We start from the raw sequence: 13,324 nt of genomic DNA on the forward strand, positions 1-13,324 counted from the left end.
GCACACTCTCCTTCTCTACCTCCAGTCTCTCAGTCAGACTCTGATTGACAGAGTGACCGGCATTTGGTAAATTGTGTTTTTGCAACAGTTTAGATCTGGTCGAACGATTTATTAGTATCTGATTGGATATCCTGGACCTGGACACCGGGCCTCTTCAGCTACTAATCACTCCACATTTGATCTACTTCAGCCTCCGAAGTGAAGGACGCCAACATTCCATCCATTCAAAGCGAACTGCAATTTTATAACGTTACATTTGACAGTGTTTGGAGTGAGGAAAAGGAGCAAATGGAGTCGAGGGAAGTTACAGATAACGTGGAAACAGGGGAGGGGACAAATTAATGTGCACAAATTGTCTCTCTGGCTCTACTTTGCTGCAGAGTGACGGCATTCGTTGCTTGGCAACGCTTGATGTCGAAAATTCTGAACTTTTGGAGGCGGAGCATGAATAAACAAAATTGAAATCAACGAACGAAAACACAATCTGGTGTTTTCAAACTCCAACTCAGTCAGAAGTAGAACTCGTGTTCGTGGGGTTTGGTAAAGGATATGCTCACGGCTGTGACCACCTGTGGCCTTGTGCTTACGGCCCATTCACTTTACCAGTCCCACAGACACGAGTGCCGTATTTAAAGCCTGTTTGAAGCCTTCAGAACCACTGTGCAGGGGTAAAATGAGGTAACTGTTCATGTGGGTTTGTGTTGGGTAGTATTGCAGGTGCAGTTAGAAGAGAGAGAGAGAGAGAGAGAGAGTGTGTGTGTGTGTGTGAGAGAGAGAGAGAGAGAGAGAGAGAATGTGTGTGTGTGTGAGCGTGAGCGTGAGAGAGAGAGAGAGACTGTGAGAAGGAGAGAGAGAAGGGAGTGGGGCAGGACTTGATTCAGTCAGATAGGTGTGTGTGTGTGTGTGTGTGTGTGTGTGTGTGTGTGTGTGTTAGAAGAAGGCATATTTAATGAAAGGTGCCTTCTCTGGAGTTTTATGTGTTCTGGGTAACATGACTTATGGCTTGATATGAACTGTTACATTCAGCTCTGCGTGTGTGTGTGAAGGCTTCATGTTGTGTGCATGTTGCAGATATTAGGTGTGTGCATCTGTGATAAGCGAGGCTACACAACAAGAACTCCTGTGTGCTTTATGACATTACACTTAAGAGAGGATTAAACAGGCTCTCTAACTGTGGAAATGGTGTGTGTGTGTGTGTGTGTGTGTGTTGCCAGGGGAATTAGGAAAGGTCTCCAACGGTGGATGTGGTGTATGTCTTGGTGTGTGTGTTTTTATTTGTGTGTGCGTTGGGCACCTCACTGTGAGGGATTAAGGTATCACTGGATATCACTTGGTATCACTGGATATGATATGTTCATGCACATATGTGTGTTAGTGTGTGTGGGGGGAGGTAATCTGATGTGTGCTTACATGCTTGATATAGGCTAGGCTATATCTCACTGTGTGTGTGTTCTGTGATGTGGGTTTATCACTGTGTGTCTGATCTGTGTGCATGTTTGATGCAAACGTGTGTGTGCGCCTGTGTGCGTCTGTATGTTTGTGTTTGTGTGTGTGTGTGCCTGTTTGTGTGTGCCTGTGTGTGTGTGCGTGTGTGTGTGCGTGCATGTGTGCGTGCGTGTGTGTGTGTGTGTGTAGGCACCGCACTGAGGAGGATTAAGTGGGGTCTCTGGTGACGTCTGCTACAATGAGGGCTTATGTGTGTGAAAGGCCCATTCCGCCGCAAGTAACGAGCTTAATGAATTCAGACTCTAATCGATTGTCTCAGTGCTCGCTGGATTAGATGCCAACCTTGCTGGAAGGCGCAGGAGCGTGTGTGTGTGTGTGTGTGTGTGTGTGTGTGGTGTGTGTGTGTGTGTCCGTGTGCGTCTGTCTGTCTGTCTGTTGTGTTTCATGTGGATACATTTCTAGTTGGTGCGTATATGTGTGATGTACAAAGAAGGGTGTATATCTGAACTGTGTGTGTGTGAGTGTGTGTGATCTATGCTATTCTATCTATTTTTTCAAATTGTGTCTGATATGCCTGTTTCCTTCTGTGTGAATGTGTAGTGCTCATCCCAAACCACACACACACACACACACACAACACACACACACACACACACACCACACACACACACACACACGCCCATCCCTGTGCTGTGCTGCGGTGCGCTGTGCTGTGCGGTGCTCCTTTCATGGTGCAGAATGAGGGGACGGGGGATCATCTGGCGTCTAAATGAGATTACAGCTCCTTCAGCTGCTTATCGGGGCTAATGCCAGACGCCGCGGGCCCAGCCTCAGCCCCAGCCTCAGCCGCCACGGCCCAGCCGCCGCTCCAGGGATCAGCCCCGCGCCACGCCACACCGCTTCTCCCCGCTCCGCTCCGCTCCGCTCCTCCCTGCTGCTCCATGCTTCTCCCTTCGCCTCCCCTCCCCTCCCCTCCACGCTCCTGTGCTTCCCTCTCCTCCCCTCCCCTCCTTCCCTCTCCTCACCTCATGTACTTCCCTCACCTCTCCCCCCTTCCACACTCCTCTCCTCTCCTCTCCTCTCCTTCCTTCCTTCCCTCCTTCCCTCTCCTCTCCTCTCCTCTCCTCTCCTCTCCTCTCCTTCCTTCCTTCCCTCTCCTCCCCTCCCCTCCCCTCCCCTCCTTCCCTCTCCTCTCCTCATGTACTTCCCACTCCTCTCCCCCTTTACACACTCCTCTCCTCTCCTACGCTCCTCTCCTTCCCTCTCCTCCCCTCTCCTCTCCCCCTGTCCACACTCCTCTCCTCTCCCCCCGTCCACGCTCCTCTCCTTCACGTCTTCTCACACATCTGATGCTTTTCTCTCCTCTCTGCTCTGCTCCAGATCCTCCTCCTGGTGCTGGTGCTGGTGCTGCTGCAACTGCGCTCTAGAAAACACCAGCACGCACGCACGCACACACACACACACACACTCACGCACGTACGCTCACACACGCACGCACGTACGCACACACACACACACACACACACTAATCCCCTCAGGGAGGGGGGGTGGGGTGGGGAGAAGAGAAAGAAAGAGAAAGAGAACAGGGGGGGGGGGGGTGACGGCAGCAAAGGGAGGAAGGGATGGAGTGATAGTGAGATGATGAGATGGGGGAACGATGCAGAGGAAGACAGAGAAGAAGATGGGAGGGAGAAGGGGGCAGAGAGGTCGAGAGAAGAGGAAAGCTGGAAAATAAGACTGACAGAGGAAGAGGAAGATGGCAGTGAGGGGTACATAAAATGAAAGACAGACAGGCAGAATAGTAAGAAGGCTGGGAGAAAGTGAATGGCAGAAACAGGTGAAAGCGTGCAATAATGTGTGTGTGTGTGTGTGTGTGTGTGTGTGTGTGTGTGTGTGTGTGTGTGTGTGTGTGTGTGTGTGTTTTCAGGCGTGTTCACCAGCGCTGTTCTCAGTCCACATCCTTTGGCCCTTCATCCTCCTCTGGCTGGACCCCTCCTCCCTCGCTGGCTAAAGAGCACCACCTGGCGGTAGCCTCCGCACTCTGGACTCACTTCTTCCCTTTCCTGCGCAGCCTGCGCCTCTCCCAGACCCCCCCTCCACAGCTGGCCGACGCCGCCGCAGGTGAGTCCCCCCTCCCCTCCCCCCACTCAAACTCCTTTTCTCTCATTCCATCCTTTCTCCCCCCCACTCAAACTCCTTTTCTCTCATTCCATCCTTTCTCCCCCCCTTCTCTCTCTTGCTCACTCTTCTGTCTCGTCTTCCACTTATCCCTCCTTCTCTGTCTCCCCTATTTCCTTCCCTCTCCGTCTTCACCCTCCATTAACCCTACTGCTCTCTCTGTCTCTCCCTCTATGTCTGTGTCTCTCTCTCTCTCTCTCTCTGTAGGGTTTACTGTCCTTGCGTTGGACATGCCCAGCTCCGCCCCTCCGGACCTCCAGCCCCACCCAGTCCAGTCCATCATGCAATGCTTCGGCTGGGACGAGATGCTCCACCCCCTGCTGGTCAGCCGCTACCTCAACCACCTGCTGCAGAACAGGTGAGCAGCAGACCAGACCAGAGCAGAGCAGAGCAGTCGCCCCCGTCACACACTCCCCCTGTTCTCATAGCTGGGTTAGCCTCGCTGTAGTCTGATGTGGCCAGGTGTATATAAACATAGGATGTCTGGACTGAACCATGCTGAAATGTGGACGAAATGAAACAAACGAAACAAATCACACACACACACACACACACACACACACACACAGTAAGGTTGTAACAATTACAGCACACTGTCATTCTGATTCTGGTCCTTGAATAGAGACATACACAACAAACACACACACACATACACACACACACATCTGTCATCGCCCTGTGTTAACTCTCTTCTCCTCTCTCATGCACACATGCACAATAAACACACACACACACACACACACACACACACACACACACACACACACACACACACACACACACACACACACACACACACACATCTACCATAACCCTGTGTTCTGTCTCCTCTCCTCCCGCTCCCTCCATCAGTGATGTGGTGGCGAGTGTGGGTTCGGCGCAGGGAGTGTGTGTACGGGCGTGGCTGAGGTGTGTGCTGCAGCAGCACCTGCACAGGAGCACGGATGGCACAGAGAGCAGAGCAGGTGAGTCCAGCACAGGGGAAGGCCCCTATGTGCCCCCTGAGCTGAGATATCGTGTGTGTGTGTGTGTGTGTGTGTGTGGGTGCGTGTGTGTGTGTGTGTGGGTGCGTGTGTGTGGGTGCGTGCGTGTGTGTGTGTGTGTGTGGGTGTGACTGAGGCTAAAACAGTGCAGTTTGTGTCCTGGTCTTGGACTACCTTTGTGTTATTTGTTGTAGGGTAAAGAATATGTGTCTCCATGTAAATGATACAAGTGTACAGTATACTCAGGCTTGTATACTTGATTGATTGATTCGTGTGTGTGTGTGTGTGTGTGTGTGTGTGTGTGTGTGTGTGTGTGTGTGTGTGTGTGTGTGTGTGTGTGTGTGTGTGTGTGTGTGTGTGTGTGTGTGTGTGTGTGTGTGTGTGTGTGTGTGTGTGTGTGTGTGTGTGTGTGTTGTAGGCAGGGCTCTGGATGAGCAGTTGTGTGAGTTGACCAGGCTGGTCATGAGGCTGCCAGAGGTGGAGTCTGTGCTACAGAGAGCAGGACTGCAGCCCTCTGCTGTTAAAACAGAGCCCAAACCAGCACTCGCTGTCTTCATCAAGGTAACACACACACACACACACACACACTAACCCTTCACTCTGTCTCACTCACTCATACACACAAACATAAAGGTGCTGTTACACACACACACACACACACACACACACACTCACATATATTTGGGGCGACAGTGGTACAGGAGGTAGAGAAGTCGTTTAGTAATCAGAAGGTTGCTAGTTCGATTCCCTGTCGAAGCGTCCTTGAGCAAGACACTGAACCCCTAATTGCTCCTGATGTGCAGTGTGCCATCAGTGTAAATGTAAAATGTGTATACATTGTAAGTCACACATATGTAAGTCGCTTTGGATAAAAGCGTCTGCTAAATGACTAAATGTAAATGTAAATGTATTTCCTGGCACATGTTGAAAACACATGTGCGCGTGCAAACAACATGTACAGTCAATATAAAAAAAAAAAAAAAATCCTGCTGATTTCTGTCTCTTTCCGCTCTCTCTCCCTCTCTCTCTCTCTCTCTCGCTCTCTCTCTCTCTCTCAGGCCGTGGGCAGGGTGTATTCTGGCCTGCAGCTGTTATCCGAGCGCAGCACCATGGTGACGCAGGCTCTGGACTACGTTGGCGACATCCTGAAGTACATCAAGCCCTACCAGCTGAACAAGAGCCAGGAGGGCCTCCAGCTGTCCTACTGGGCAGTAGGTGGGCACCACGCATGGCACCACGCATGGCACAGATGCACTTTCAGGGTTTTAGCACCTTTATGTTATTAAAGAGCAAAGCTGGCACAGCGGCCAGCGGCTGGCCTCCACTGTGCCACCCTGACTGGGCACACGCTTAGTGTTTTATCACCTGCATGTCGTTGAATGCCAAAGCTTGGCGCAGTGCCACCTGGCATCACAGAGAGAATGGCACCCACGTCACGGGTGTGCTGTTTGAGGATGCACGCCTTACTCTTGGTGTGGTGTGATTCACGAGGAGAGGGAAGTGTTAATAAGGACGGCGATGAAGAGAAAGAGTGTGTGTGGTCACGCCTAAGGGTGTGTTTGTGTGTGTGTCTCTCTGTCTGTCTGTCAGCGTGTATGTGTGTATGGGGAGGCTGAGAGGTACCTGCATAGAGAGATAAAAAGAGGGAGAGAGAGGGAGTAGAGTAGAGGGTGTAGGGGGTGGGTATCTCTCTCAGACTGTAGGGCTCTACACCGAGAGAAATAAAGAGGGAAAACAAAAGGCAGGAAGAGAGTCAGACACTGAGGGTCTGTTCTCTCAGGAGGGTGTTCTACTATGACAGCGAGGCGACGTGTGTGTGTCTATGGACGCTGCCATCAAAACCAAATGGTACGGGGCCAGTTTGAAGGCATCTCAGGAGAGAGGGGAGGTAGTTTGATCAGTTTGGAGCGGCCCTTGATGCCTCGTTGTCATGTTGAGCACCCTCCTGAGATGCCATTTCCCCCCCCCCCCCAATAGGAGCGGACCCTCAGTGCCTGGGTCTCTCTTTTTGTGCCTGTGAATTTATCCTCTTTATTTCTCTCTTTCTCCCTCTCCTTTCTTTCCTCCATCTCCTTCTTTCTATCTTCCCTCACCTCACTCCTTCATCCTCTCTCTCTCTCTCCCTCAGGCTGTCTGGTGAAACACTGGGGCCCTCTGCTGGCCACCTCTAAAGCCCAGCAGCTGCTCTTCCGCATCGTCGACTCCCTGCTGCTCCCTCATTCGCTCTTCCAGCAGGACCCGCCCACGCAGGTGCTGTCTGCGCTGAAGGAGAGCCTACCGCTCTACCTGCAGGTGAGAAAGCCCCGCCCCCCCGTCGAGGTCAGAGAAACAAACACTTATGCCGGCTGGAATGGAGTCTAATTGCTCTCTTACTGCGAGATGCAGTTCAGTATCAATTAATCAATCTGTCTATCAGTCAGTTAAAGGTGGGTCCTTGATTATAATCCAAGTACACATTAGTCAAACTCAGCGAATTTCTCCTCACTGTCCTCTAGCTGTGTGTTCAGAGTGTGCGCTTAAAAACACTATGGAGTTCTGGCAATGTCCTGACTCTGTAAATGGGAAACAGAGGGACTCAGACTGATCAATTAACTATTCCAGCCAATCACCAACATTGCTTCAGTAGCACTTAAGGTTGTATTGGATTGGCTGTTTAGTTCAAATATCAATCATTCTTTGCGAGGATCGAGGACTGCACCTTTAATCAGTTTCCCGCATGGGAGGGTGGAAAAATGGAACGAGAACCCTAATTATCCAATTAATGGTCAAATGAATGATGGCAGTGTTCTTACAGCATAGCCTGGAACTAATCGGTTCCTCACACTTCCCCAATTTTCGAATTCAAACACAAAATCAGCAGTTTACCACACGTTTTCGCAATGCTGCATATTTTCTTATTTACAGCATAAATTGTGCATAAAATTACAGAAAATAAGCCTTAATGTTTAATTGCAACTTATTTCGGCTTCTTCCGGCCTCCTGATGGTGGCATAAGGTTATGCACTGTCTGTCTCAACCGTTTTCTACTATATGTGGAGTACATTTTTAGAACGCAAAAAAATCACACATAAAAAATCCTGTAAGAGCGGACTCATCACCTATTTGGTGATGAGTTTATGGCCTACTTTGTTCTTCTGTAAAATGGTCAGTGTCTACCATTTGGCCTACATTTACGTTAGAAAGGATAGCTAGCCTAATTATTTATACAAACGGACATATGCCGAACATGAATAGAGCCAAAGAATGGAACGATACATAGCCAATCACAAAACCCCATTTGATCCAGGCCCGATTTGATCCTTTTCAAACAAGACCTCTGATCAAATAAAATATTAAAACTTTTAACTGAGAAAATATTGATTATATTAAATATTTAAGTGTAGAAACAAAGTGTAGAAGCAAACCTATGCAACAGCTGATGGACATCTGTTTCTTTTAATTAAACATGTAACTGATTGATTTGAATTCAATTGAAAATGTTAGCTGATCAAATGTAGAAACGATGTTTAAGAAAAGCTATGTAACAGCTGATGGGCATCTGTTTTTTTAATTAAAAACAAGCAATGGGCTATATGAGCATCTCAATCTATGCAACGTGGTGTCAGGAGTAGGGCGGGGGGTTGGTGGTGCAAACATTCATTTAAATCCTCCCCTCCCGTCCCCTCCCCCTTCTCTCTGATAGGGTCTGGCGGTGGCAGTGGGCGTGTCCCAGTCCCAGGGGGCGCATCTCAAGAAGCAGCTGCGGAGCGTAATCAACCAATACCTCGGCCGCTTCCTCCCAGCCACGCCTTCCATGGGCGCCATAGCCAATCACCCTGTCCTGCTGGCTGCCTGTGAGGCCACACCCACACCCAGAGGGGCGGGGCTGAGGGGGAATATCCTTCAAGTGCTGAAGTATGTTCACCTGAGCTTCATCGTACTGATCGTCAGTTTATACAGCTAAGCCCACGATAGTGTTACAATAGCACCATCACAGGGACGACTGTTACTATGACTACTACGTCTACTTATACTACAAATACTGTTATTACTACAAATGCTGTAGTCAGTAATCTGTAATGCTATTACTGTTACTACTGCATCTGTTAATAATACTGTTCTTACAATAATGACTTGTACCACTTCCACTACTACTACTATTACAATTACATCCTGCTGTTTAACCAAGTATTCAGTGTTTCCAATTGGCTTAAGCAGGAATGATGGCTACTGGCTGAAGCTGATACACATTGCAGCACAACACAGTTCTCAAAGAAAACAGATCGTTGTTGTCTTTAACCGAGCAGTTTTACTTTTGAAGTGCAACTTTGATATGCCGGGAAAAACTGACACTAATCCTCTTGTCACCATAGTGTGGATGCATCGTGAGAATGAGTGAGAAGAAACACTGGCATTGTTTCGTGTGTGTGTGTGTGTGTGTGTGTGTGTGTGTGTGTGTGTGTGTGTGTGTGTGTGCGTGCAACCAGGACGTAACTCTACTCGCTTGCATACTTTAAAAGTTGATCTTCCACTTTGAGCCATACGATCTTTAACTCTGAGAGCTGTTGATTCACACCATCCAATGGAAGATGCTAACATCGGTAAACACAAACACCAGAAGTGACGGATGATATTTTACACATTTCACTTTTTGCAAATTCAGTGTAAACAACAACACTTCACAGTTTTGGAAGTTGTGGTTGGAGAGCTGTTCAGTTTCCCAACAAGAATGTACCGCTAAGGGAAAGGCACACACACACACACACACACACGGTGGTAATGGGTGACATCCTCAGGCTCCACAGTTTCAGAATTTAAAGCAGAGAACTTAACAACGATGAAGAACAAATGTTATTCGGGTCTGCAGAATGTTTCAACTCTTTTCTCCTTTTTTAAAGTAATGGCTGCTTCCTAGTATTTTCCTAGTATACTATATGGCTTTTAACCGCAGTGCTATTGGGCTCCAGTGCTGAGGCTCCAGAGCTGCATCTCACCGTCTCCTGACTGACACCTCTGACCCTCCTCCCCCCTTCACAGCGACAGCTTCCTCCAGTTCAAAGGCCACGCCCCTCCTCCCCGACTGGCGGCTGTCCTCGCCTTCCTATTGGAGCTCCTGAGACGGAGCGCTGACACAGACCCCGCCCTGCTGACCCTGCCCCTGCCCCCCCTGCTGCGCTGCCTCATGCTGGTCAACGAGCCTCAGGGTGAGGATGAGGGGGGGTTGGGTATTGCCACCTACCCTACGAAACAATATAATATAATACAATACATGTCATAATATGTCTTGATATCACTGAAGTATAACAATAGCACTAAATCTTAAGAGTTTTCATTGAGCATTGTGGAGCGTTAAAGGACCCCACACAGAATGATGCAAGACATTTCACTGACAAAACTCTGCTCAAGGTCCTGTCAAAGGGGAGTTTGTGACTATGCGATCGCCAAACTATTTTCAAAGTTGAGACTACATACCAAGGGGCCCCACTGTATGAAGTTGTGTAGTTCAGTTCAACTCAGTTCAGTGTTTTTAGGTAGCACCAGTAACAATTGAAATTGTCTGTAGGCGCTTCACAGAGCCCAGAGCCCAGAGCCTGAACCCCCTAGAGCAAGCACTGAGGCACTAACCCCCCCGCCTCTTCTCTTCTCTTCTCTTCTCTTCTCTTCTCTTCTCTTCTCTTCTCTTCTCTGGCTCGCTCTTATTCATTATCTGTCTCTCTCCACCCGCCCTACCCCCCTTTCTCCCTCACGTCTCTTCTCTCTCCCTCTCTCTTTCTCCCTCTCTCTCTCTCCCTCTCTCTCTCTCTCCCTCCCTCTCTCCCTCTCTCTCCCTCTCTCAGTGAGGCGCTTGAGTGCTGAGGCAGTGCAGCTGGTGGTGGAGAGGTGCGCCTCCTCATCTGCTGAAGGCCACTGTGAGCAGACCGTCTCCATTCTCAGGTGTGTCATCAACATGTGACTCAGCCACTGCCAAGAGTGCGTGCGTGTGTGTGTGTGTGTGTTTGAAACTAACAGCATTCCTCACTTCACTCGCCAGGTGTGGATATGAGTTGGTCATTGAGTGTATACAAATGGCATAAATTATAAGTTATGAATTATGACTGTGTGTGTGTGTGTGTGTGTGTCTAATGCAGGACCTTTGTGGAGGAGAATGAGGGTGTGTACGACCAGCAGATGTACAGTGTTCTAGAGACTGTATCTATTGTGGACCGGTGTTCAGTGGAAACTCTAATTCCAGTTCTGTCATTAAGCCTGCGGAACTTAGAACAGAAAAGAGGCCTGGGGAGAAATACTTCACTAAGGTATCGCCACCGTCTGACCCACTACTGCAAGATGTCTATATAATCAATCTGCATCCAGTGTGTATGCTATTCTACACACCCATGTAATGTGATTTACGTGTGTGTGTGTGTGTGTGTGTGTGTGTGTGTGTGTGTGTGTGTGTGTGTGTGTGTGTGTGTGTGTGTGTTACAGAAATTCCTACAAGAGGCTGTTATGCCAACTGGGAGAGAATGGCAAAGCTGAGATGGTGTGCTTGGATGCTGAATGACCTCTGACCTTTGATCCTTCACACTCACAGTCAGGCTCTTCACAGTTCCCCCAGGAAGGAGCAGAGGACCCACAGGGCCTTCAGTGTCCTGCAGTACATTCCCATCCTAATCAGGCTACTTGGGGGGCCGGGGGGGATTATCTTGTAGCACACCTTCTAGTCCTCAAACAGTGTCTAGTTATAGGAGGTACATCGGATACATTTATTTCTTCCTGTATGTGAAAGTCATGTACAAGTCACACAAGACGGCTCCCTGTGTCCGTGCAGTCTGGTGTGTGTGTGTGTGTGTGTGTGTGTGTGTGTGTGTGTGTGTGTGTGTGTGTGTGTGTGTGTGTGTGTGTGTGTGTGTGTGTGTGTGTGTGTGTGTGTGTGTGGTGTGTGTGTGTGTGTGTGTGTGTGAAATGTATATAGTGTATAGCTTCTGTACAGTCTGTTAAACTATTGTATTTTTAAAGAGTGTCCTAATAAAATAAATCAAACTAAAGGCTTATGTCTGAGTCATAAGCGAGCTCTGCATTACTCATACTTGACATGGTGTGGTGAAACTAGGGTGGGTTGGTACCTCACACTCCAGGCCAACTGTATAGAATTATTCCATGAGATCTTCACAAAAGTTTATGTTACAAAAAGATTTGCCCATTTGAAATGAAGACACCGGTGCTTTAAACAAGGAGCTGCTCCATAGTCGTGCTTTATTGATGAACATTTCTATTAAAATGGATTGGAATCAACAGGGAAGCATAAATGGACATTTGTATTTTTCCGGGAAAACATGACCCCTTGAAGATGGCATGATGTACTCTTCAGACAAAGATTTCTTTAGATAAATGTATACATGGCTATATGTGGTCGTTGGGTGACACTTTACTTGCACCCTCTGCCATAACAGTGACAGTTTATAGACATGACACAGGCTGTTATGGCAGCTACAAATCATAGAAAACATGACCCAGTCATGTCACTGGACATCGACTGTCATAATTAGCAATGACAGAATGTGACATCTTCAGTGACATGTTCATGACCGCCATGTCACTTGAGGTGGAGAGTTAGCTGCTGATTCGTGGACACATTCATAGAGAACTGATGCACAGCCTTAAATCCTGAGCACAGTTGTTATTATTATAAAAAAGGGCCCCTCTTCAGTGAAGAGTATGATGGGCACCGATAGATATCGGACATGCAGTCGGAGGAGAGCTGGAATGACTAGGGAAGCTCCGTACTGGCGGATCATTATACAGTCCCATTAAAAAGGAGGCGGGTAAAAGAAAATGTCCAGCATAGCCTGGGCCCAGTGCTGGCCACATAATGTAAGCCCTCATCCACTCATTTTTTTTTTTTTTTTTTTGCCTTTCCTCAGCTGGACTGTAATCTCCAACCCATTACCATCAATCAGCACGTTCCTTGTCTCTGTGTGTGTGTTGTGTGGTGGTGTGTTGGGGGTGGGGTTCATGGTATTCAAATCGCTTTCACTTATCACTCGAAAAAAGAGAGAGAGAGAAGGGGAAGGGAAGAGAGGAAGGCGACTGAAAATTCACAGGAAAGCCATGATTATGTTGCCTCTGATTGACACTGAAAATGCTGGGACCACTGCTGTAGCTTCTGCCAACAGATCTGCTAAAAGCGTGGATAGCCAGGGTGCTCAGGGTATTACCGCAACCCTCAGGTGTTTCAGGAGAGGCTCGGACACGGAGGGAAACGGTGAGAACACCTTCACCTCTCACACTGCAGGACAGACACAGCATACACACAACAAGCAACACGAGTGTGTCATGTTTAAAAGCCTTTACCCGAAGATCTTAGGTCTCTCATTGGCTTTCTCTTTCACAGGGGTGTCTGTTTATCTCTGCCCTGCTCAGAGATGTTTGCCAATTAACACTTAATCACCGTGCCCTTGTTACTTTGTAATTGTAATCACCGTTGATTACAGTGTAACGCACTTATTATCAATGTATAACTACACAGCCATACCCCATACTTCGACATGCCCTAATCATGGAATATGTGCATACAAAGTATCAGTATGTAGCTACGCTTAGTTACTCAGTATGTGACACTGAGCTGCACTGTATTGACTAGTGTAGTTACAATGTAACAGGCACTATTACTATACGAGGTGCAGCTATTAAATAATGAGACTAATGCTGTAATGCAATTGTAATGAAGGAAACTCATTTATACTCATATAACTCGT

The 13,324-nt window shown here is 48.2% G+C and overlaps 1 protein-coding gene across 1 annotated transcript in view; it reads left to right on the forward strand.

Moving 5' to 3' along the window:
* The window catches only part of LOC122130241 (protein MMS22-like), a gene marked incomplete at its 5' end in the record, with an annotated part of 14,610 nt that extends 3,175 nt beyond the window's left edge, over positions 1-11,435 (forward strand). Inside the window, 11 exons of the mRNA XM_042704894.1 lie at positions 3,374-3,567; positions 3,832-3,982; positions 4,477-4,589; positions 5,026-5,168; positions 5,666-5,822; positions 6,736-6,899; positions 8,290-8,501; positions 9,624-9,790; positions 10,424-10,520; positions 10,715-10,882; positions 11,055-11,435. Coding sequence (XP_042560828.1) covers positions 3,374-3,567; positions 3,832-3,982; positions 4,477-4,589; positions 5,026-5,168; positions 5,666-5,822; positions 6,736-6,899; positions 8,290-8,501; positions 9,624-9,790; positions 10,424-10,520; positions 10,715-10,882; positions 11,055-11,130 — 1,642 coding nt within the window. The remainder of the gene's footprint in view (positions 1-3,373; positions 3,568-3,831; positions 3,983-4,476; positions 4,590-5,025; positions 5,169-5,665; positions 5,823-6,735; positions 6,900-8,289; positions 8,502-9,623; positions 9,791-10,423; positions 10,521-10,714; positions 10,883-11,054) is intronic.
* Positions 11,436-13,324: the final 1,889 nt, after the last annotated feature.

Source organism: Clupea harengus, unplaced genomic scaffold, assembly GCF_900700415.2.
Source record: "Clupea harengus unplaced genomic scaffold, Ch_v2.0.2, whole genome shotgun sequence".
Lineage (NCBI taxonomy): Eukaryota > Metazoa > Chordata > Actinopteri > Clupeiformes > Clupeidae > Clupea > Clupea harengus.